We start from the raw sequence: 24306 nt of genomic DNA, 5'->3' as shown, positions 1-24306 counted from the left end.
TCTGCGAGTACAAGTGTGTGCGCGTGCGTGGACAGGTAGGTACTAGGTGAGGGTAGACGAGTGATGGAGGGAGATGACAGGTGGATAGAGACGCAGACACGCAGGTAGATGGAGGGACAGAGGACAGAGGGATAGGTGAGAGATGACAGGTGGAGAGGCGGACAGAGGCCTGCCAGCACCCCCCTGGCTCCCGGCACCGGGACGCCCACCAGCTGGCCCCTGGGGGCCCCTCTGCACCGTTCAGACGGAGACCGGGGAAGGCCCTCAAAGCACACAGCGACTTCCCCCGCGACCGAGCGGGGCTTGGACTCAGAGCCAACACTACTTTCAAGAACCGGCAGTAGAGATCCTCACAGTTCTCACTTTAAGATGGGCCGTGCTGCAGGTGGGGGTCAGTGGGACGTCGGGGTGCAGGTGCCCGCGGTGCTGCTGGTGTGCGGGTCCCGGGCTGCAGTGGGGGCGCGGTAGAGGAATGACTGCGGAGGGGGAGCCTAGCTGTGCCGGAGGCGCTGGGTCTCCATCGGCGGGGGGCCTGCCCAGTGCGCCGGCTGCGAGCGGGCATGGGCGGGGCCGCGGGGAGCGGTGGGGGAGGGGGCGTGCCGGGGCTGCGGTGCACCGAGCGGTGGGGGAGGGGCCTGCCGGGGCTGCCGTGCACCGAGCGGTGGGGGAGGGGCCTGCCGGGGCTGCCGTGCACCGAGCGGTGGGGGAGGGGCCTGCCGGGGCTGCCGTGCACCGAGCGGTGGGGGAGGGGCCTGCCGGGGCTGCCGTGCACCGAGCGGTGGGGGAGGGGCCTGCCTGGGGCTGCCGTGCACCGAGCGGTGGGGGAGGGGCCTGCCGGGGCTGCCGTGCACCGAGCTGTGGGGGAGGGGGCCTGCCGGGGCTGCCGTGCACCGAGCGGTGGGGGAGGGGCCTGCCGGGGCTGCCGTGCACCGAGCGGTGGGGGAGGGGCCTGCCGGGGCTGCCGTGCACCGAGCTGTGGGGGAGGGGGCCTGCCGGGGCTGCCGTGCACCGAGCGGTGGGGGAGGGGCCTGCCGGGGCTGCCGTGCACCGAGCGGTGGGGGAGGGGGCGTGCCGGGGCTGCGGTGCACCGAGCGGTGGGGGAGGGGGCCTGCCGGGGCTGCCGTGCACCGAGCGGTGGGGGAGGGGCCTGCCTGGGGCTGCCGTGCACCGAGCTGTGGGGGGCCTGCCTGGGGCTGCGGTGCACCGAGCGGTGGGGGAGGGGGCCTGCCGGGGGATCCCTGCCCTGGAGGCGTCAACTAAACCTCTTGGGATTAAACATAGAAATCATGACACATGAATTAGAAGCCGAGGGTTTGCGGGGCTGCACAGAGGGGGTGTAGGAGGGCAGGAGACGCGGCAGCCATTCCGGTGAGAATAAATGAGTAAAAGCATCTTATTTTATGATTGTACTTGTGGATTTATTTTATTATTTTTTTTCTGTCTCCATAACAGAATGTACTTGTGGCTTTAAAAAGGCCCCTTTACCTCCCTTAATGGCTGAATGCCCAGAGCACCTTTGGAAACCCCCGGGAGTCCTCTGCTGAACTCTAGTGACCGCTGCTCTTGGCCGGTACCGGGCAAGGGATTTTCATTTTGTTCCACGACGTTTGTGATAGAAGGGGGGGGTGGGGAAACTGTTGCCAAAGAGCCCACTTGAGAGCATCCTCTTCCCACTGAGCGGCAGCGATGCTGGGCACCCTCTCTTCCCCAGTGGACTGCTGATCTACTGCTGATCCCTGGCCAGGGTTCCGGTCCGTGTAGAGTTGAGGTCAGGGCCCCCGCTCTCTCCAGCACACATCTCATCGCCAGCCACACGCGGGAGGCTGGAAGCCCCTGTTCAGGTCCCCAGTCGGGTCTGGTTCTGTAGCTGGCTCTCCAGAGAGAGCTGCTCAGGCTGCCCGGGGACCTCTTTCTTCCCCATGGCCGGAGGCCCCGAGACCATGCTCGGCAGGGGCTGGTGGGATGGGGGCGCAGCCCCAGCCACCAGCCCTGCTGGGTCCGGGGACTCTAGTGACATCATCGACCGGATGCGATGTGGAAAGAAGGACAGGGAGCAGATGGGTTCCTTTGAGGTCCCCTGGCTGTAGATCCCACATCCCCAGATGGTTGTGCCGAAGCCTTTTGCCTGGGAGGCTGGGTTTTCCTCACCGTCCTGGTGGGGGTTAGGTGGGTCATGTTAACACTCACACTGTGTTGTTGCCGCCGTGGGACCATTTTAAATGAGACCAGGGCGCCCCACCCCTGCCCGCAGCCCCACCTGACCTTGACCCAGCCTCCAGCTCCACTCCCTAGCCTTCCTCCACCACCCGCCCTCTGTGGTCCCAGGTAGCAAGCATTTCCCTTAAACATTGCTTTGGTGCCTCCTTGAAAGGCTAAGCACTGGCTGACCCTGTGGCTCTCTCATCGCCACCTGGACTGGCCCCCGAAATGGGTCTGTTCTCCATTTCTTCCTTGGTTCCCACTTTGGTTCCATCTGGACCTATTTTCCTGCGTCCTCAGCACAACAGATCTCAGCCCTTCCAGCCAGCAGCCCTCACGGACACCCACACACCTCCTCTCCCTCGCCCTGTGGGTCCCAGCCCCCACCCCCCACCCCAACAGGCTCCAGACCACACACCTCCTCTCCCTCGCCCTGTGGGTCCCAGGACCCCACCCACCACCCCAACAGTCTCCAGACCGCACACCTCCTCTCCCTCGCCCTGTGGGTCCCAGCCCCCACCCCCCACCCCAACAGGCTCCAGACCACACACCTCCTCTCCCTCGCCCTGTGGGTCCCAGGCCCCCATCCCCCACCCCAACAGGCTCCAGACCACTTTATGCCCATTTTCTTTGTCTATCAGCCAAAGGAGGTCGTTAGACTAGATGGTTCTCTGCTGCTGTGGGGGGTCTTTGTTCCTATAAGGACACCAAAGAGAAAGAAGAGCGCACCGAGGAAGGAAGGCAGCCGGGGCAGAGAGAAATCACAGACACACCTGCGCTGCCCAGCAGGGGCCCCTCAGCAGGTGGCCCGGAGGGGCCTGAGGGGCCCACCCCGCAGGGATGCTCCGCCCCTGTGGCCAGATCGCCCAGTCCTTGAAAGAAGCCAGAAATCTGGAACTCTGTATAGAATCCTGTGAGCTGTGAATGTTGGCAACATTCTTTGCTTTTATTTTTCCTTCTTAATCTTGGATAGGGCAAACCATCCATTTGCAACTTTCATACTAAGAGATGTTTTCTGGGTTTTTAAAACTAAGATTTTGTTTTATATATTTATACAGAAATACAGAAAATGCCAGGCAGAAGAAAGAGTGCTTATAAATTTCACCGCTAAAGATAACTATATAAAGTGAGAAGGGGAAGCAGTCCCAAGACCTCCAGTCTCTGGTCTGACCGGAGTCCGGATACCAAAGGGGAACAGGGCCAGCGAGGGCTGAAGTGATCCTCAGGGGCCAGACGTGCAGGGCCAAGCGGGCAGAGGTGGGGATTGAAGTAACGCTGAGATGTCTCCGGCCTTGCGCCTCAGGTGGAACAACCCGGGCAGTCCGGACTCCGGCCCCCACAGCCGCGCTCGTGCGTGCTTGGCTCACTGCGCTTGTCGGCTGAACATCAACACTAGTGCAGCCTCACCCGGCCGAGGACAGACATGTCCCCGAAAGAAGTGGCAACTCCGCCCAGATCTGGCGCTTACCATCCTCTCTAGCCTCTTCCTTTTTGTTTTCTCTTATACGTGTGTGCTGTGCATGTGCGCTTTGAGTCTGTTGTTTCTCAGCTGGCAGTGGGGTGGGCATGAGGGACGTTCTACCTCGTTCACGGTCAGTGCTGCTTATTATCCTGTCATGGGCTACACATCCCTGTTTGGTCTCCTGCTATCGGACCTTGAACTGTGTTTCAGTTTTTTGTTAGTGTAAACCCTGATGCCCCCAGGCACACCCAGAAGCAGCATGGCTGGGCAGGAGGGTATGGGAATACTCAACCTAATAAAATAATGCCAAGTTATTTTCAAAAGTGATGGCATCAATTTACATCCCTACTAGCTGTGTGTAAGGAATGCGATTGATCCACAGGCTTTCCAATACTTGCTATTGTCAGACTCCTTTAGATTTGCCCATCAAATGGGTATAAACCGATTTCTGCTTGTGGTCTTCATTTGCATTTCCCTGATAATTAACGAGACTAAGAATCAATTCAAATGTATATATATTGGCCAATTTACAATACTGACTCTGTCAATCCATGAGTGTAGCAGATCCTTCCATTTACTTAATTCTTTAGTTTTTGTAGACTTCTGTGAAGAGGTCTTATGTATTTTTTTCATTAACTTTATTCCTAGGTATTTTACATTTTTGATCTATTGCCAAATGGCACTTTAAAAAGCTTTCTATTGTAGTATAGCGCACCTACATAAAGGTGCGAATATCACAAGTTTACAGCTTAATGAATTTTCACTGAACACGCCTATTTAACCTACACCCAGCTCAAGAAGTACACCCTTACCAGCATCCAAAGACCCTGCATAGAAGGATCTTCTCTTCCATCCATTTCCTTTTTTTTCTTTTCAAGATTTTATTTATTTATTAGAGAAAGAGCAGAGAGAGAGAGAGAGCACATGATCAGCGGGGAGGGCAGAGGGAGAGGGAGAAGCAGGCTCCCCACTGAGCAGGGAGCTGACTTGGGACTTGATCCCAGGATGCTGGGATCATGACCTGAGCCGAAGGCAGTCGTTTAACCGCTTAACCGACTGAGCCACCCACGCGCCCCTCTTCCATTCATTTCTACCCCCACAAGTAACCACAGGTGACCTGGCTTACTTTTTTGCTTACTTGGTACTTTGTAGGAATGGACTCACAAAATGTAGTCTTTTGGGTCAGGCAACTTTTGCTCAAAGCAGTGAGGAAGTTGACCCAAATGTCGCCCGTGGTCATGGACATTCCTTCCACGTGTGCCCGTATCTCCGCTTTTCCTTCTGTGCGGGGGCATTGGGCAGGTGCCGCCGGGCCTTTGCACACAGCGCCCCCGGAAGGGCTCCAGATGCCCTTTGGTAGACATGCGCACTTACTGTTCTTGGATACACTCTTGCAATGCAGCTGCTGCATCACAGAGCTTGATTCATTAGAAAACGCCGGGCAGTTCTCCAAAGAGAGTCTAACATTTCACTCCTAGCAGCAAGGTATGACAGTCCCAGTTGTACCGCATTTTTATCAACAGTTTTTATTATCAACCCCTTGGTTTTGGGTGTGAAATGGTATCCTACCGTGGTTTTAATTTGCATTTTCCTGATTGCTAAGGAAGTTGGGAACATTTCCGCATGCTTCTCAGCCATTCAGATTTCTTCTTGAATATAGTTAACATAGTTCCGGTTTTTTGACAATTTTAACAGAGTTCTTTATGTTTTATTTATTGATTCGTAGTTGTTCTTTGCATATTCTGGATATGAGTTTTTATCAGACTTATCTATTGTGAATATGTTTCCCAGTCTGTGGATGTCTTCTAAACTTGCTTTCAACGAGCAACAGTTTTAGCTTTTGATAAAGTCCAGTTTACACATTTTTTTTTCTTTTGTGGTTAGTGCCATATTTGTTCTATTTTAAAAACACTTGCCTATCCCAAGGGCCTGTTTTCTTCTGGAAAATTTAAATTTAACTTTCAGAAATTATTTTTTGAGCTTGGTATGAGTACAGATCAAAGTTTATTTTTTTCCATATGGAAATCTAGTAGATTCAGCACCATTTATAGGAAAGACTTTCCTTTCCCTGTTGAATTACATCGATGCCTTTTTTGAAAATCAAGTAACTGTAAACATGTGGGTCTGTTGGGATTTTTCTATTCCGTCTCCTTGATCTGTTTATTTTGTGCCACACCACATTGTCTTAATGTGGCATCAAAATCTAGTAATGCAAATCCTTCAACAGTATTGTTCTTCAAGATTGTCTTGATATTACAAGGTATTTGTATTAAATATAAATTTTGAAATCAGATTGTCACTGGAAACTCTGAAAATACATGGAGATTAAACAACACATTCCTAAAGAACACATGGACGAAGGAAGAAATCTCAAGAGAAATTTGAAAGTGTTTTGAACTAAATGAAAATGAAAACACAACCTACCTCCCTTGTGGTATGCAGCAAAAGCAGTGCTTAGAGGGACTTGACAGCAGTGAGCGCCCCCAGTCAAGAAGAAGAAAGATTTAAAACCAGTAACCTAAGCTCTCACCTTGGAAAACTGGAAAAAGAAGAGCAAATTACATCCAAAGTAAGCAGAAGAAAGTAAATAACAAAAACTAGACCAGATGTCAATGCAATTGAAAACAGGAGGACATCAATAGAGAAAATCAATGAAACCAAAAGCTGTTTCTTTGAAAATATCAATAAAATCATAAAATTCTAGCTGGGCTAAGAAAAAAAAAAAGAGAGAAGACACAAATTACTAATACCAGAAATGAAAGAAGGGACATCACTACAGATCCATGGACATTAAAAGGATAAGAAAGGAATGTTATGGGGGCACCTGGGTGGCTCAGCCGGTTGAGGGTCTGCCTTCAGCTCATGAGCCCCGTGTCCTGGGATCGAGCCCCACACCGGGCTCCCTGCTCAGCGGAGAGTCTGCTCCTCCCCCTGCGTGTGCTCTGTCAAATAAATAAAATCTTAAAAAAAAAAAGGAACGTTACGAACAATTCCCTGCCCACAGACCCACACATGTGATAACCCAGATGAAATGAACTAATTACTTAAAAGACACTGTAGTGTTAAGTGACTGACATTAAGCTTTTTTTCCTCTTTTTTAAAATTTAAAATCAATTTAGTTAACATACAGTGTATTATTAGTTTCAGAGGTCGAGCTCAGTGATTCATCAGCTGCATGTCACACCCAGTGCTCATCGCATCACGGGCCCTCCCTCATGCCCATCCCCCAGTTACCCCATCCCCACGCCCCCTCCCCTCCAGCAACCCTCGGTCTGTTTCCTAGAGTTAAGAGTCTCTTATGGTTTGTCTCCCTCTCTGATTTCATCTTATTTTATTTTTCCTTCCTTTCCCCTATGTTTATCTGGTTTTTTTTTCTTAAATTCCACATAGGGATGAAATCATATGGTATTTGTCTTTCTCTGACTGACTTATTTTACTTAGTCTAATACCCTCTAGTTCCATCCACGCAGTAGCGGCAGGCAGAGGATTAAGCAGGCGACCCACTGAGCAAGGAGTCCAATGTAGGACTCGATCCCAGGACCCTGGGATCATGACCTGAGCCATAGGCAGATGCTTAACTGACTGAGCCACCCAGGCGTCCCAAGATTTCATTCTTTTTGATGGCTGAGTAATATTCCATTGTGTGTATATACACAACATCTTTATCCATTCATCTGACATTAAATTTTCCATTGCTGAGGCATCCATTTCAAAAGACAGCTATCTTGAATAAACATATCTCCACCTGTATGACACAGCTACCAGCCCCCCCCAAAAAAACAAACAGATAAGGAACTATGTCATCCCCAAACATGAAGGTCCCTCTTTCAGAAAGCTCTGGGTAACCCAGATAACTGTTTGAATGACCCCATCTCTCCCTTCTGTGCCCTAATTCCCACTCTTATGCATTAAGTTATAGCCAATAAAGAACCAAAAAGCCCAGACACCCTGTCCTTGGAGCCTAATAAAGGCAGAGCCCCAGGTTCATGTGCTTTCTCTCTACTTGTGATCTCACTGGGTGGCCCTTGGGTGTTCCGTGTATCCTCCAGGAATTGTGAGTAATAAATCTTGTTCCTCAAAGTTACCTGATGGTTTTTGTGGAAGCGCATCCTGTGACCATAAGAATACAAGGGTCAGTCCCCATATTGGCCCTGGTAGGGAATGTCTGTGGGCTCACTATGAGTAACATGAGCCCAGATGAAAGCCTCAGGCATTCCTAGCTGAGAGCATCACTACCAATAAGTTGGGACTGACACAACAAACACAATCTGCCAAAACTCACACAAGAGGAAAAGACAATCTGCATAGGCCTGTATCTATTAAAGAAATTGAATCAATAATTAATAACCTTCCAAAACAGAAAGTACCAAGCTCATGTAGGTTCACAGTGAATTCTACCAAACATTTAAGGAAGAAATTGTACTAAAATCTACAACAGGCTAAAGAAGAAAATCACATTATCCTATCAATAGACACAGAAAAAGCATTTGACAAACTCTAATACTCATTCATGATTTTAAAATACTCTCAGCAAACTAGCAATGGAAGAGAATTTCCTCAAATTGATAATGAACACCTACAAAAAACCTACAGTTAGCATCATAGTTAATGGTGAGAAACTCAGCGCTTTCCCACTAAGATCACAAACAAAGCAGGAGGGGCGCCTGGGTGGCTGTCGGTGAAGTGTCAGCCTTTGGCTCAGGTCATGATTCTGGGGTCCTGGGATCGAGCCCTGTGTCAGTGGGGAGCCTGCCTCTCCCTCTCCTTCTGCCCCTCCCCCCCCCCCCCGCTCACACACTCTCTCTCTCATAAATAAATAAAATCTTAAAAAAAAAAAAAAGAACAAGGCAAGAATGTTCTCTCTCACCCCTCCTTTTCAACATTATACTGGAAGTCCTAGCTAATGCAAAAAGACAACCAAAAAAAAAGAACAAAAAGAAAAGAAAATGTACAAAGATTGGTAAGAAAGAAATAAAACTGTCTTGGCAGATGACATGATTGTCTGTGTAGCAAATCCAAGAGTTGCCAAGAAACTCTGGAGTTAATAAACAATTATAACAAAGTTACAGGATACAAGTTTAGTATACAAAAGTCAATCACTTATATACCAGCAATGAACAAGTAGAGTTTGAAATAAAAAAATATAATACCACTTACATTAGTACCCCCAAAATGAAATACTTAGGTATAAACGTAACAAAATATGTATAGAATCTACATGAGAAGAACTATAAAACTCTGATGAAAGATATCAAAGAACTATAAATAAGTGGAGAGATATTCATGTTCATGAATCAGAAGCCTCATTCATAACGTCAGTATGTAGTTCTTCCCAACTTTAACTATAGATTCAGTGCAATCCCAATCAAAGTCCCAGCAAGTTTTTGTGTAGACATTGGCAAACTGATTCTAACATTTATATGTAGAGGCAAAAGACTCAGAATAGCCAAAACAATGTTGAAGGAGAAGAACAAAGTTCGAGGACTGACACTATCCAACTTCAAGACCTCCTGTAAAGCTACAGTAATCAAGACTGTGGTATTAGCAGAAGAATAGACAAAGAGATCAATGGGACAGAATAGAGAGCCCAGAAATAGACCCACATAAATACATATATGGCAAACAAGCATAATGAAAAGATGCTCCACATATGTCATTAGGAAATTGCAAATTAACACAACAATGAGATTCCACTACACACCTGTTAGAATGGCCAAAATCTAACACGGACAGCACCAATGCTGATAAGGATGCAGGACAATAGGAACTCTCACTCCTTGCTGCTGGGAATGCAAGATACAGCACTTTGGAAGACAGTTTGGCAGTCGCTGACAAAACTAAACATACTCTTACCATAGACCCAGCAATCATGCTCTTTGATAGTCACCCAAATGAGTTGAAAACATGTCCACACAATAACTTGCACATACATGTTTATAGCAGCTTTGTTCATAATTGCCAAACCTGGAAGCAACTAAGATGTCCTTCAGTAGGTGAATGTATAAAAAGATTGTGGTACATCCAGACAATTGACTGTTATTTAGTGCTGAAAGTAAATAGGCTATCAAGCCTTATTGCTAAGGGAAAGAAACCAGTCTGAAAGGCTACATTCTGTAAGGTTCCAAGTATATGACATTCTGGAAAAGGCAAAACTGTAGAGACAGTGAAAAGGTCAATAGTTGCCAAGACTTAGTAGGGAGGGAGGATGAAGAAGTGGAATACAGAAGCTTTTTAGGGCAGGATCAGTGTGATTTTATACATGTCATTTTACATTTGCCAAAACTATAGAATGTACGAGACCAAGCGTGGACCCCAATGTAAACCATGGACTTTGGGTGATTATGCCGTGCCAATGCACTTTCACTGATTTTAGCAAATGTACCACTGTGGTGCAGAATTTGGGTAGTGGGGGGAGGGTAGTGACTCTGCCCATTTAAAATTTGGGCAGAATTTGTGTGTAGGTGCAGGGCAGAGGGTATATGAGAACTTTCTGTACTTTCTGCTCAGTTTTGCTATGAACTTAAAATTGCTATAAAAGTGAAGTCTATTTTCCCCCCAAAAATCAGGTTTCTAATTTCTTCCAAAATAATGTTGAGATTTTGATTGAGATGGTATTGTCTATAGGTTAGTTTGGAAAGAATGGGCATCTTAATAATACTGAGTCTCCCAATCCAAGAATATGATATATCTCCAAAGTGTCGGGTCTACTTTAGATTTTTTAAGCAGTGTTTTATATTTTTTCTATAGATCTTTGTACATCTAAATTAATTCCCAATAAGCTGATATTCTTCATGCTATTTTAAACAATATTTAAAATTGTTTTCCAATAGTTTGTTGTTATATAGAAACATATTAATTTTATTACACAGGTCTTATTTCTAGAGAATCTGCTAAATTTACTGGTTAGTTTTAGTAGATTCCTGTGATATTCCACATATGCAATCATATCATCTAGGAATAAAGATAGTTTAAGTTCTTCCTTTTCAATATTTATGCCTCAATTTCTTTTTCTTGCCTTATTGCACTGGTTAGAACCTTCTGATTAATGTTGAACAGAATGGGATTTTTCTCCCAACTATTTTGAAAGTTTCAAAGTACAGTGAGTTTGATGGGGTGCCTGGGTGGCTCTGTCGGTTAAGCGTCTGACTGCAGCTCAGGTCATGATCTCAGGGTCCTGGGATGGAGCCCTGCATTGGGCTCCTCACTCAGTGGGGAGTCTGCTTGTCCCTCTCCTTCCTCTGCCCCCCCACTCATGTTCTCTTTCTCAAAAGAAATAAAATCTTTTAAAAAATACAGTGAAGTTGAGCAAATAGTAAAATACACACCCATATCTAAACAACTGTTATCATTATTCCCCCGACTCTCTCTTTCTCTCTCTCCTCCTCCTCCTCTCCCATCTGAAAGACACACATACATTTTCTCCCCAACCATCCAAAAGTAAAGTATTGGCATCATGATGCTTAGTAACTCAGTTCATCACCATGCCACTTCTAAGAAAAAAGATAAGCACCTACACTATCACAACACCATTGTCATACTGAGCAAAATAACAATGTCTTCTCTTATCTAATTTTTGGAACATATGTAATCTTCCCCAATTGTCCTTTATAGCTTTTTTAAAGAAAATAGTTTTATTGAGCTATAATTCATATGCCATCAAATTCACCGATTTAAAATGTACAATTCAATGGTTTTTTTATATTATATTTTCTAAAATTGTAGTAAAATATACATCATAAAATTTGCCTTTTGCCTATTTTTAAGTGTACAATTCAATGGTATTAATTAAACTCACAATGTTGTGTAACCATTACTACTATCTATTTCAAAACTTTGCATCACCCAAAACAGAAACTCTGTGACTATTAAACAGTACCTCTCCCCATTCTCTACTACCCTCAGTCACTGGTAACCACTAATCTACTTTATGTCTCTATTAAGTTGCCTATTCTAGATATTTCATATAAGTAGAATCATACACTGTTTGCCATTTTGTGTCTTACTTATTGCGCTTACTATAGTATTTTCAAGGTTCATCCATGTTGTAGCATGTGTCAGAATTTCATTCCTTTATATGGTTGAATAATATTCCATTTTGCATATTTACACCACATTTTTTTATCCACTCACCTGCTGATGGGCACTGAGGTTGTTTCCTCCTTTTGACTATTGTGAATAATGCTGCAATGAACATTGACATAGACATATCTAAAGATATACTTGTGTGTGTGTGTGTGTGTATAGTTCTTTAATGTGATGTGTTACATTAATTGATTCTCTTATGTTGAAAAACATTTGCATCCTTGGAATAAATCCCACTTGGTCATGGTGTATAATTTGATGAAAGATATGACTATAAATCCAAGAAGCCCAATGAACTCCAAGTGGGATAAACTCAGAGACCCACACTGAAACACATTATAATCAAACTCAAAGACAAAGACATAGAATCTTTAAAGCAATGAGATGTGACTCATCACTTACAAGGGATCCTTAGTAAGACTAACAGCCAATTTCTTATCAGAAGCCATGGATGCCAGAAGGCAGAAGGATGACATACTTAAAATGTTGGGGGAAAAACCCCAAACAACCTGCCAATCAAGGATTCTGTATCCGGAAAAACTGTGCTTCAAAAATAAGGGAGAAAGTAAGACATTTCCAGATAGACAAAAGCAGAAAGAGTTTATTTCCACTAGAGCTGTCCCACAAGAGATGCTGCAGAGAAACCCTTCAGGTTGGGACAGAAGGACACTAGACATAGCCAGAGGCCATGTGAAGAAACAAAGACCTCTGGTAAGGGTGAATACATAGGCAAATTATTGTATTCTTGGCTTGTAGCTCCACTTTTAATTTCCTGTCTGATTTAACAGACAAATGCATAAAAGAATTATAAATCTATATATTGAGCAAATAAGGTATACTTGTGTAAATGGATCAAAAAACATAGATTGGCAGAATGGATAACAAGCAGGATCCAGCTATATGCTGCCTAGAAGACTTGATCTTGATCTAAGGACTCATAGATTGAAAGTGAGAGAATGGAAAACGATTTTACTCACAATTAGTGACCAAAAGAGAATGAAGTGGCTATGCTAATATCAGACAAGATAGATTTTAGTAAAAAATTGTTATAAGAGGGGCGCCTGGGTGGCTCAGTTGGCAAAGCGCCTGGCCCTTGATTTTGCTCAGGTCATGATCTCTGGATTGTGGGATCGAGTCCCGTGCTGGGCTCCACACTCAGTGGGGAGTCTGCTTTCGATTCTCTCCCTCCGCCCCTCCCCTGGCTCACACACACGCACATGCGCTCTCTCTCTCTCTCTCTCTCTCTCTCTCTCAGATACATAAATCTTTAAAAAAATTGTTACATGAGACAAAGGACATTCTGTAATGATAATAATAATAAAATGTGACTGTGATAAAGGGTGAGTTCACAAGAAGATATAACAATTATAAATACAAATATATACACTAGGGGCACCGGGCTGGCTCAGTCGAAGAGCATGTGAGTTCAAGCCCCACGTGGGGTGTAGACACTACTAAATAAATAAAACTTAAAAAACAAATACATATATATACACATTAGACATTAGTGCTTCTAAATAAAGGCAGCAAGCCCTGACAGCTTAAGGGAGACATAGGCAGTTCTACAACAACATAGGGGACCTCGACGTCCCACCTCCAGCAATGGGCACAACACCAGACAGAAGGCCAGCAAGAACTTGGAGGCCCTGCACCACACTACAGACCGATTGGACCTAACTCAGCCTAGCGACATCAGCACACACATTTGTCTCCAGTGCTCATGCAACCTTCTCCAGGGTTAGGTGCCCAGGACTCTGTCTACCCTGTGTGAACCAGCAGTGCACTGAAGAGGAGCCTCGCTTGCAGTCTGTCCATCTCCGTGCCCCTAGGTTCTTATCAACCCAAAAGCAGGTTGCAAACTGAAAAATTTTAAGCAGGAAGGAGCACGATCATCCATTTTTAAAATATCACTCTGGGGCGCCTGGGTGGCTCAGTTGTTAAGCATCTGCCTTCGGCTCAGGTCATGATCCCGGGACCCTGGGATCGAGCCCTGCATCAGGCTCCCTGCTCCGCGGGAAGCCTGCTTCTCCCTCTCCCGCTCCCCCTGCTTGTGTTCCCCCCCTCTCTCTCTGTCAAATAAATAAATAAATAAATAAATAAATAAATAAATAAATAAAAGAAATCCGCTCGCATTAACTATTGGCAGGAGGCAGGTGCCACCCTCCTCCACCGCCCCCCCCCCCCGCCCCGGGAAGTGTCACCACCACCAAAAGCTAGAGCATTGGAGGAAGCCCACCCATTCCCAGGCTTCTGTACACGATATTGACTCTAGAACAGCAGTTCCATTTAGACCAGTTTAAACCATTCTGGTCTCCGAGGCACAGTTCGCATGTTGGTGCTCCTGCCCCAGCCAGGTCGAGGGGGCAGCTCAGCTTCCCTGGCCTCTGCGTGTTGCTTCTGAGCCCAGGTTGTCTGCAGATCTGCCTGTCCTATTTTAGCAATCCTCTATCTTACTCATCTGTACAATATCAGCAATCAGAGTTTGGGGAGGAATGCAGGAGAGGTAAAACTTATGAAACCGTTGTTTGTCTTCTTACCAAAGATCTCTATTTCTCTCTATTTCTCAGCTGAATTTGAGCATCAGAGAGGCTGAGATTACTTATCTGAGGCCACTTGGCTTCCCTTTTCATGTCAGCTTCATTGTAGCAGGTGGGCTGGAGGCCCCTCTCCTCATCTGTAAGATCAGCAAACAGGTAGCAGAGAAATGACCAAAGGCCTTTGGTTGTACATGAAGTCAAGTTTCCCAAAACCCGTGCGAAGGCTTCCGTGATGGTAACTGGATTCTATGGAGGAAGGACGTGACATAAGGACAACATGGGTATTTCCACCTCACATTGTAGGATTCCATAGAAAATAATCTTGTTGCCGTCTTAGCCAGGGTGGTGTGGTCTCCCAGGAGGAGCCCTTCAGAAGGGCTGTGGGGTTAAATGACAATGACTGAGGGGGATTTCTCGCATTGTAGAAGCCAGAGAGCACTGCAGGCAAAGGGTAAATAAAGGAAAAGGGTCCAGGGGCGCCTGGGTGGCTCAGTCGTTAAGCGTCTGACTTCGGCTCAGATCATGATCCCGGGGTCCTGGGATCGAGCCCCGCATCGGGCTCCCTGCTCAGCGGGGAACCTGCTTCTCCCTCTCCCACTCCCCCTGCTTGTGTTCCCTCTCTCACTGTGTCTCTCTCTGTCAAATAAATAAATAAAATCTTAAAAAAATAAAAAAAAGGAAAAGGATCTGAACAGTAAACAGGCTGGTGAGATCAACTTGAGTGAACTGGATGCCGTGGTCTAGAATTTGCCAGATCTGAGAAGTAATTTCCAAAGGACTGTGGCTTCAGCCTGCAAACGCTCATGCAAGTCTTTTAAGATGTGAATAAGTGCTGGTAGCCTAATATACAAGACGGTCCAGTACTGGCCCTCTTCCCAAGAAATTTGACCAGAAATTTTCAAAATGAATCATGATGTAAGAAGAGTAAGGATGTCTGCACGTGTCTAGGAGGTGGGGTGGGGGCTGCAGAATTTCTCGGTCAATGAGGCTTAGAAGCCATGGCCTCTCTGGAGAGGGCCAGGGGATTTATCTTGAGGTTGAGGAAGCACACTGATTTAGTGATATTTTATGATACCCACAAATAAGCAGAACAAAGTTTTCTAAAAATGCCTGTATATTTTAGCAAAGAATGAGAAAATGTCCCTTGTCCACATTAGAACATTCTCCTATATAACTTCCTTGAGCCCCTGTCCCCATCCCTGTCTTCCCATGTCTTGATGTCACCATATTGTGATCCAAGAAGGTGGAAAACAGGAAGGCTGGAGATAGGACCGTGTCATCAAGGAGGGAAATCGGATATTTAACAAACGCTCAGAATTTCAATTTTCAAGGGGTTAGAACACATTCTCTCTTAAAAAGAACAGTTTAATGGGATGGGGAGTTTGGGGGTAAGGGTTTGCATCGCCCCCTGAGACTCAACAGGGCAGGCCCACAAAGAAAGAGGAAGCTTTGGGGAGATGCGGAATTTTCCCGGGAAGGATCTAATCACCTTGTTCTAATAAACACAGAACAGTACTGCGGGTGATGACACAGGGCTGAACGGCAGCGCCCGAGAAGGGGCCAGGTCAACACCCAAACGTCGCGCTTCCTGAACCCATGCTGCAGATACAGAGTGGGTCCTGGAGGGTCAGGCGGATGCAGGCACTTGCCAGCTCATCACCCATCAACAAGGTCGCATTTCTTCAACCCAGAAGAGACTTCAAGGGAGTGCAGCAGCCGGAAATACTTGGATCTGCACCCAAAAATTTTAGAAATTCTGCTACATTTTAACACAGAAATGAGGGTTCTGTGGTATGATTATAGAGAGTCAAAAAATAAAAACCCAACCAACTTTTTGCCCTTTTCCCAAGAAAAACCAGAGCCTCTTGAGCTGTTACCTGCTGTGGGAGCTCTTGCGAATTTGGCATATTTCAACAGTGATTTCTGTGCAGACATTACTTAGAATATTAGGGGTAGTTATCCCGTGTGAATGTTGTTGAATTACTGGAATCTTTTTTTTTTTTAAGATTTTTATTTTTTTTTATTTATTTTTTTTTTTTTTAAAGATTTTATTTATTTATTTGAGAGAGAGAATGAGATAGAGCATGAGAAGGGGGAGGGTCAGAGGGAGAAGCAGACTCCCCGCGGAGCAGGGAGCCCGATGCGGGACTCGATCCCAGGACTCCAGGATCATGACCTGAGCCGAAGGCAGTGGCTTAACCAACTGAGCCACCCAGGCGCCCTTTTTTTTAAGATTTTTAAAATTTATTTGACAGATCACAAGTAGGCAGAGGAAGAGGCAGAGGGAGAAACAGGCTCCCTACTGAGCAGGGAGCCCGATGCAGGGCTATCCCAGGACCCCGAGATAATGACCTGAGCCGAAGGCAGATGCCTGACTGAGCCACCCAGGCGCCACTAGAATTACTGGAATCTTGAATTCGTGAGGAGAGGTTTAAGATTCTGTACTCTGATCCTGTTTCTTCCTGAGCCCCCAGCTCTTACTGAGAGGCTTGCTGCCCTGTGTACTTGGGTCCAAGGGCTGGGAGTGGGGCTTCCAGCTGCTGCCTGGGGGTGAATATTCAAATACAGTAAAAAATAAAGAGATACTATGCAAGGAGAATGGAGGTAGGACACATGACCACTAGAGGGACAACATGGAGGGTGTGGGTTCCGACACCCCAGGGACCTGCTAAGGGGCCAAGAGTGGTATAAACTGCACCCGCAGAGAAATAAGACCATTCTGCAGGCAGGAATGTGCAGGATTTTGCCTCTCCATTACCCTTTGGTGCCCATTCTGTGCTAATCTGCACAAAGGCACCTATTTCTGCTGTCTTCAAGAAACCAACGCTGAGCCCAGTGTTAGCAGAAGAGGCCGGTTGGCAGAGAAGTAGGAGTGGACACGAACCGTGCTGGGGAGTAATGGAGTAACAGCTGCCCTCACCGTGGAGAGAGGCCTTTGCTCTGCTCCTCATCGCACATGGCCAGGCAGCCCGGAACTTCCGACTCCAGCCCACCCTCTGCTGGGTCTCTAGTCTGGGGGGTGGAGGGTGGGGTGGGCAATGCCATGGCCCTGCAGGTGGTGGGCTCCAGGGAGGAGTCGTCTCCAGGACTCAGGGTCCACCAGGCCCACCCAGTGATGGGGAGCAAACAGGCTGCCTGATTTCCGTCCTGAGCACCCCACGGGGATGCGGGGAATCAGGTGTAGGCGGGGCGTAGGCATGGAGACCACCGGCCCCACAGGTGGACAGGGCCTGCTGCGCTGTGTGCATGCACACCCTAACTTCTCTGTGCACCTACACTTGCACATGGGCTCACTGCACAAACCCAGTCAGCCTTTCTCTTCCACAAGGACGCTTGCACACATGTGCACACACACCACCTCTTCTCCACGTGTGCACACACCGGCCCTTCTTCCTCTGTGTCTGTACATCCACACCTGCACACAGCTGGCCTCTATCCGAGTGCGCACACACCTCTGCCCTCTCCTCCAAGGACATGCACCCCTGCATGTGCACACCCCCAACCCCCTCTCCGCATAAACACCTGTGCGCACAAGATCTACCCTCCTTCCGCCTGCATAAACACACACCCACAAACACACCCATGTGCCCATGCACACACCTGGGGGCCTCTCTCCCTTGCGCACACCCGTGCACACACACTTGCCCCCCCACCTCTGCACACACCTGGCCCCTCTCCGAGTGTGCGCGCACCTCCGGCCCCTCTCCAGGTGTGCGCGCACCTCCGGCCCCTCTCCAGGTGTGCGCACACCTCCGGCCCCTCTCCAGGTGTGCGCACACCTCCGGCCCCTCTCCAAGTGCGCGCGCACCACGGCCTCTCGGCGCCAGACTTTCCGCCTCCGTCCCCGCCCGGCGCGCACGCGCACACGCACCCGCACCCGCGCAGCCCATCCCCCTCGGAGCGCGCGGGCCGCACCGGCGGGAGGAGGAGGAGGGAGGCGAAGGCGCGAAAAGGCGCGCAGGCGCGCTGCGGGAGCCGGCCCGCCGCCCACGTCACGTCGCCGCGCCGCGCACGTCACGCCGCCCGACGCCCGCTCGCAGGGTGAGCCCCGCGCGCCGGCGCCTCGCAGGGCAGGGACCCCGGGGCCGAGCGCGCCGCCGGGACCCCGCCCGTGCCCGCGCGCCGGAGCGAGCCAGGTGCGGCGGGCCGGGGTCCCGCGGGGGGCGCGGACGCGCGGGCGCTCGCCCCGGTCCCGCCGCCGTCCCGCCGCGTGTGCGTGTCGGCTCCGCGGCTCCCGCGCCCTGGGCCCCCGGCCCCCCGCGTCCGCGCCGCCGTCGGGGGCGCCCGGGTGGCTCGGCCCGGCGGGGTCGCGGGCGGGTCGGGAGCCGGGGCCCAGGGCGCGCGGGGGCCCTGCGGGCGGGACTCCCGCGGAGCAGCGGCGCTCGCGCGGGCGGGGGCCGGGGGCCGGGGCGCCGGGGTCGGCCCGAGCGCGGGGTTCTTGGGGGCCCCGCGGGCGCGGCGCGGGGTGGGGGCGGTGCTGACCCGACTGCCGGTTCCGGCGCGGGAGGCGCGCGCGCGGCGGCGGCGGCGGCGGTCGGGTGACAGGCCCGCCGGGCCGGAAGCCCACCTGTCACGGTGGCCGCGGGTGGCCGCGGGCGGCCGGGTCTTTGTGTGGGCCGGTGGGCTGTACCCGCTGTCGGGGGGCGCGGGCGCCGGTGGGCAGCTGCCCCCAGGCCGGGCCGTGGGTCTGGAAAGGAGGGAGGGCCGCTCCGGGGGAGGGGGTGCCGGGGCCCCCGGGGTTTTCATTCTTACTCATTTCTTGTCTTTCCGTCTTTCTTACCAGCAACATCAGCTTTCTTCTCTGGAGGGTGAACATTTATAGCAGCGATTTCACGGATCTGGTAACATGGCAAAAGATGTAAGTACGTCTGCTCCGTCTGCGGACGCGTTCTCGCTGTCCGGCCGTGCTCCGGCCGCGGCCGCCGGTCCTGCAGGCGGGGTCACCCGCTCGTTCCGAGCGTTCGTGTTCAGTGAGGCCGGGCGCGCAGGGACCCCGAGCACCTGCTTGTGTGGAGGGGACGCAGTTAGTTCAGCCCTAAGCGCTTGCTTTGGCCTCGTTTTTTTGGCCTCAGAAAAATGAAATTTGGTGACTGATGAAATGTGAAAAATCCTACTTTAGCTTTTTCCGTATTTGTCACGAAACTCTAAAATATGTTTGTTCCAAGAAACAGGCTTTTAGGTCCAAAGCCAGTCTGTTTCCTGGGTCCTGTGCTCTTTGCTGCACTGTGACCTCGGGCAGCTGTTCCGCGGTCATCGGTGCAGGGGGCCGCTTGGTATCTGCTGCCCAGAGTGGACACACAGCCCAGATGAGCGGCATCTGCCTGACCCACGAGCTGTCCTGCATCTTGCAACCCCTCGATAGGTGTCCAGCCTTCCCGTCATTCCCCAGAAAGCCTCGCTGGAGGCATGCCCGCGCTCTGCCGCCGCTGGGCACGCGCTGCTGTTAGGCTCCTGCCCTCCAGTGCGGTGTTTCACTTGGCAGAGAGTGTGAGAACACGCACTGCGCCCTGCGTGGTGGGGTTTAAGTTAAAGTCGTAATCTGCACACAGTGTGGGGCTGTGGTTATCACCTCTGGTCGCATTTGTTGGTGGCTGTGCCCTGTTCCCTGGCATTTATCCCCCACAGATGCCCGGCAGGTGGTGTGTGCTCAGTAACAGATGAGGTAGGAGTCTCAGAGGGAGCCTCTGTTGGAGTCAGTGCTGGGGTGAGTGCTCCAGGAAGGCACGTTGATTGACTTTATTAACTGTGTTCAGAGGCTGGGGCACTCCTTGTCGGGAGGCCCTCTTGGAGCCCGTGATGGCCTCTGCAAAGTTCAGGGCAGCCCCCTGGCTGGGTGTCCCTGGAGCTTTTAGTGGGTGACACACTGGAGGGTGGAGCGGGGTAGTTGAGGCCGAGAAACGGTATGAGGAGAAGCAGAGGCGAAGGGCCTCTCTGTCCTGGGAGCTGGGGACGTCAGGTGTGGCTGGAACCAGGTCTCAGCAGGGCTGATGGATCAGGCTGGGATGGGGAGTGTGGTCCAAGGAAAGGCGTTCGGCTTTTCCTCTAACTGCCTTGTTTTTTTAAGTAGGGGTATGACGTCTGAGTTTGGGAAGAGGACTCTGACAGCCGGTGTTGGGGGGAAGCAGCAGGGGTTAATTTAGGAGGTGGCGCTGCAGTTTGAGTAAGTGTAAGATCAGAGCCCATAAGCACAGGCGGGAGCTGAGCCCCTTCCTTGGGTTAAAGGGGGGTGGCTGGGATCCCAACTTTACAGAGCTCTGGGGTTTCTGTGGAGGGCTGGAGCGGGCTGCAGTTAGGTTCTGGGGGTCATAGTGAAGGAGGACAAATGTAGGGGACAGGTAAGGGTCAGGCAGATTTGGTGAAGAGGATACAGGAAAATGGCGTGGCAGCTTCCTACCTCCAGTGGAGGTCCAGGGACACCAGCAGGTTTTGGGGGCGCTGGACGGCTTGAGCCTGTTCACTGAGGGTGATGGGGTGGTGGGTGTGGGCAGATTTTAAAGAGCAGGAGCCACCCCTTGAGGGAGAGGGGCAGCCAGCTGGAGGGCCTAGGGAGGGGCAGCAGGCCCGGGGCCGCGACGGCCATCCCGACCGGTGAGCTGTGGGCCACGCCGTGGCCCTGGGCGGGCATCTAGGCATGCAGACCGCTGTTGTAGGCTAACCCCCCGAACTGTGTCTCTGGTGCAGGGGCCTGGTGTCATCTTCTGGGAAGACCTGTATCTTTTCACTCATCCTGTTGTGGGCGTGTCTCAGTTTAGAATTGACAAGAGCCAGGCCTGTGGCTCCTGTGTGCAGTATGTCTGCCTCAGTTCTCGGCATGTGGGGACGAGGGGAAATGCCCGAGTCGAGGCCGACCTGCTTGTTCTGTTCATGCATCCATCCTGTCCATCCTTCGCTGTTTGATGAGTGCCCGTGCCCGGCGGAGAGAGCCAGGTGTGCCATTCAGCTGCTCTCATGAAGCTTGCAGGGGCCGGGGGGCCTGGAGCAATGGGGGTGGAGGGGGCGCTGGGGGCATGGGGGAGGCCCAGGGGTGGGGGTGTTGGGGCAGGAGGGGAGCCAAGGGTATGGGGGTGCCGCAGGGGTATGAGGGGGCCCTGGGGGCAGGGGGCTGGAGGGGGGGCTGGGACGTGGAGGGGCCAGGGGTTGGGGGGGTAGAGGATGGATGGGGGAATGGGGTTTGCCCAGGGGCAGGAGGGCCTGGGGGGACCCCGGAGGCATGGGAGGGCAGGGCAGGGGTGATGGGGGTGGAGGCCCCTGAGGAAGCCGTGCTGTTTCCACTGAAATGGTAGGACAGGAAGAGCGCGGAGGTGGGTGTGTGGGACCTGCAGGAGCCTGGACCTGGAGCCCAGCTGCTCTGGTGCTGAATGCACCTTGTGTTTTCTGTTTCTAGAACACAAATAAATATTTCTGTAGTTTAAAAAGGATATCTAGACAAAACACTGTAATTCCTTTCCTTAAAAAAAACCCTTGCATTTTCTAGCAACGTGAAAATAAGCCAGATTCCTTCATGATTAGTCTCGAGCGCTGCATTTTGCAAGCACGTCTCTTCACCTGGAGGTGTGTGTGACAGGAGTGAGTGGGCTGCCATCAGGTGTCCTGGGGGCAGGACCCCAACTGCCCTCCTGTTTCCCTGGCTTTACTCTGGGCTGACACAGACGGCTCTGCGGCCTGGGGCAGTGCGTCCGGGTGGAGGCCCGCGGCCGCCCGTCTCCAGGGAGCTGGCTGGGCAGCAAGGGCTGAGTGGGCTGTAGGCCTTTGACGTTCGTTTACTGGAATTATGTTGGTATAAGCAGGCAACGAGAAATTGAAATGGTAGAAATCTAAATTCCGTATTCATACCTGGCATGGATGGAAGAAAGCTCAGCTGGTGCAAAGCACAGTTTGGAAGTGACCGAGACCCCCAGCTCAGTCATTGCCAGAGGTGACCGTGAGCAACAGTTCTGGGATTCACTTCCAGAATTTAATATGAGAGTATTGGCGGGTGCTGGGATCTGGGGCGGGAGTTCCCTGGCTGTAGAGCCTGCCACATGATGATGGCGGTCCCTCCCGCAGTTGGGGACAGCTTTGGAGGCCGACGCCTGGGGGTCAGTGCAACCAGCAGAGAACTGCCTCAGGGCCTCCCACCAGCGCCCCCGCGGGACCCCCTGGCTGCACGCAGGCTGCCCCTCCACGCTCAGCCCAGAAGCTTGGGGCCCTCCATAGATGAGCATCGTGGGCAGTGTTTCTACAGTCCTACGGAGTCTCGACCGGGCAAGGCACATGGTGACATTTCAGTTGCCGCCCCTGGACCGCGTGGGTCTCTGCTCCCACAGCTGTGGACCTGTCCCTCCGTCATGGGGCTCATCACCCGGGGAGGTGAAGACTGTAGATTGTGTACTGGTTGGTGGAGCTAGGTGTCTGAATTTCGTTTTGTGCCAACCAAGGCTCCCATGGACACAGATCATGAATGGGGAGGTTCGCCAGGCTGAGGAGACAGTCCCATTTCCAGCCTGAGAAGGGCTCCAGGGGTGAATGTCGACTTCAGAGAAAATACAGACCTTGCAATGGCTTAAACGTACTCATTGTGTTAGAGATTACCCTTGGGTGAAGGAGGAGAGGGAAGGCATCTGACGCCAGTGTGTCCGTGTGCCCGCTGCGTGCACTGCTGTGTGCGCACGTGTGGTGTGTGTGCTGCGGCCCCACAGGGGTTTGCGGATTTCCTCAAGGTTACCGGCAGAGCCCCAGTGGGAAGTCCGTGTTCTGGTCCTCGTCCAGGACGGTGAAGGTCTGTAAAGAACAGGGAGATAGCTGGTTGTAGACTGGCAGAGATGCTTCTGCGGGGCCGCCTCTGCGGGCTGCAGGTGTGGGAGCCAGAAGGCCGGCCTGCCTGCGGGGGGCCCGGTGCGGGGCTGTGGGCAGCGCAGTGGTAACTGGAGGAGTGGTCTGTCAGACCCTCTGCAGCGCACGTGGCCTCCCGTTTCGAGAGCTGGTGTGTGACTCCACTCTGTGTTGTGTGAGTTTGTGGAAAATTCTCTGAATGGTGTCCTCAAGAATTGGAGACCAAGGAAGAATGCACCCCATCTAAGCTTTGGAGGGATGAGGTAATGAGGCCTGCTTTAATACCACTAGGAGACTAATGAGCTTATCTAAAAATACACGTACCGAGTATCATTTTTCAGACCCAGGCCTCGATGGCAAAATGAGGGCTGAAGAAATAAACGCGGTAAAGCGGTAACGTGCAGTTTCCTTCAGTCTCGGCTGCAGAGAGTTGTGGGATCTGATGCTGACTCGTGCAGCGGTGACGTCACATCAGACATGGAGAGGGGCGTTGGCGGCGTGCCCGCAGGTTACCGAGTGACGAGTGCTGGGGTGGCGGCCTTGCTCTTACCCGGGCTTCTCATGGTTCAGACTGGACGTTTTTCCGCGCAGGATGCACTGGGGAAACTCTGGGATGGGGTCCCAAGCAGAAAGTGACAGCTCGATTGAGTGTCAGCCTGGAACATCTCTCTGTCAAACTGTTGGACGAATGAATTCCTGGTGTAAAACTCAAAAGATGAAAGGGTGTCCTTCTCACGGTCTCAAACCGTTGGGAAAAGGGCCTGTGGTGTCTGTGCACGGCCTGGCTGGTGGTGCGGCTTCTAGGGGACGCTTTCCTCACAGATCACAGAGCTGCCTTTCTGAAAAGCTTTTCTCTTTAAGTGTTTAAAACACCTTATTACTTTTCAGTGTAGAACAGTTAGGAAGTTCTCGTTCGGAATCCGTACCAGGCTTGTCCTGTGTTGAGCTTTGCACCCTCTGTGAGGAGGGACTGGGTTTCCAGGGAAGAGCGGGGCGGGGAGGGGTCGCCCAGCAGGTGCTTGCTGAGGGCGTGTCGTCTGGGCTGTGGGGTGTCGGCGCTGGCCGAATTAGAGGGGGACCCCCCCAGGCACCTTCTGACTCTGTCTTGTGACACGCGAGGGAGGTGTCCGCGGTGGGTTTGGCAGCTGTATGTTTATTCACGTTGGGGAGTTGTAGATGGTAGGCTATTGAAAAGGTGAGGTAAAATGGGAAATC

At 50.9% G+C, this 24306-nt stretch overlaps 1 protein-coding gene across 2 annotated transcripts in view; it reads left to right on the top strand.

Annotated features, from left to right (window-relative positions):
* The first annotated feature begins 18254 nt into the window (after positions 1–18254).
* Positions 18255–24306, top strand: part of TFDP1 (transcription factor Dp-1) — a 43314-nt gene continuing 37262 nt past the window's right edge. Inside the window, exons 1-2 of one of the 2 annotated variants that reach the window (XM_036068852.2) lie at positions 18255–18321; positions 19064–19138. In XM_036068852.2, coding sequence (XP_035924745.1) covers positions 19127–19138 — 12 coding nt within the window. In that variant the 5' untranslated portion in view covers positions 18255–18321; positions 19064–19126. Of the gene's footprint in view, positions 18417–19063; positions 19139–24306 lie in introns of both variants that reach the window. The other variant, XM_036068851.2, reaches the window with a different exon arrangement.

This window comes from Halichoerus grypus, chromosome 4 (genome assembly GCF_964656455.1).
Source record: "Halichoerus grypus chromosome 4, mHalGry1.hap1.1, whole genome shotgun sequence".
In the NCBI taxonomy this organism is placed as follows: domain Eukaryota; kingdom Metazoa; phylum Chordata; class Mammalia; order Carnivora; family Phocidae; genus Halichoerus; species Halichoerus grypus.
This window is presented reverse-complemented; position numbering and strand designations above follow the sequence as displayed.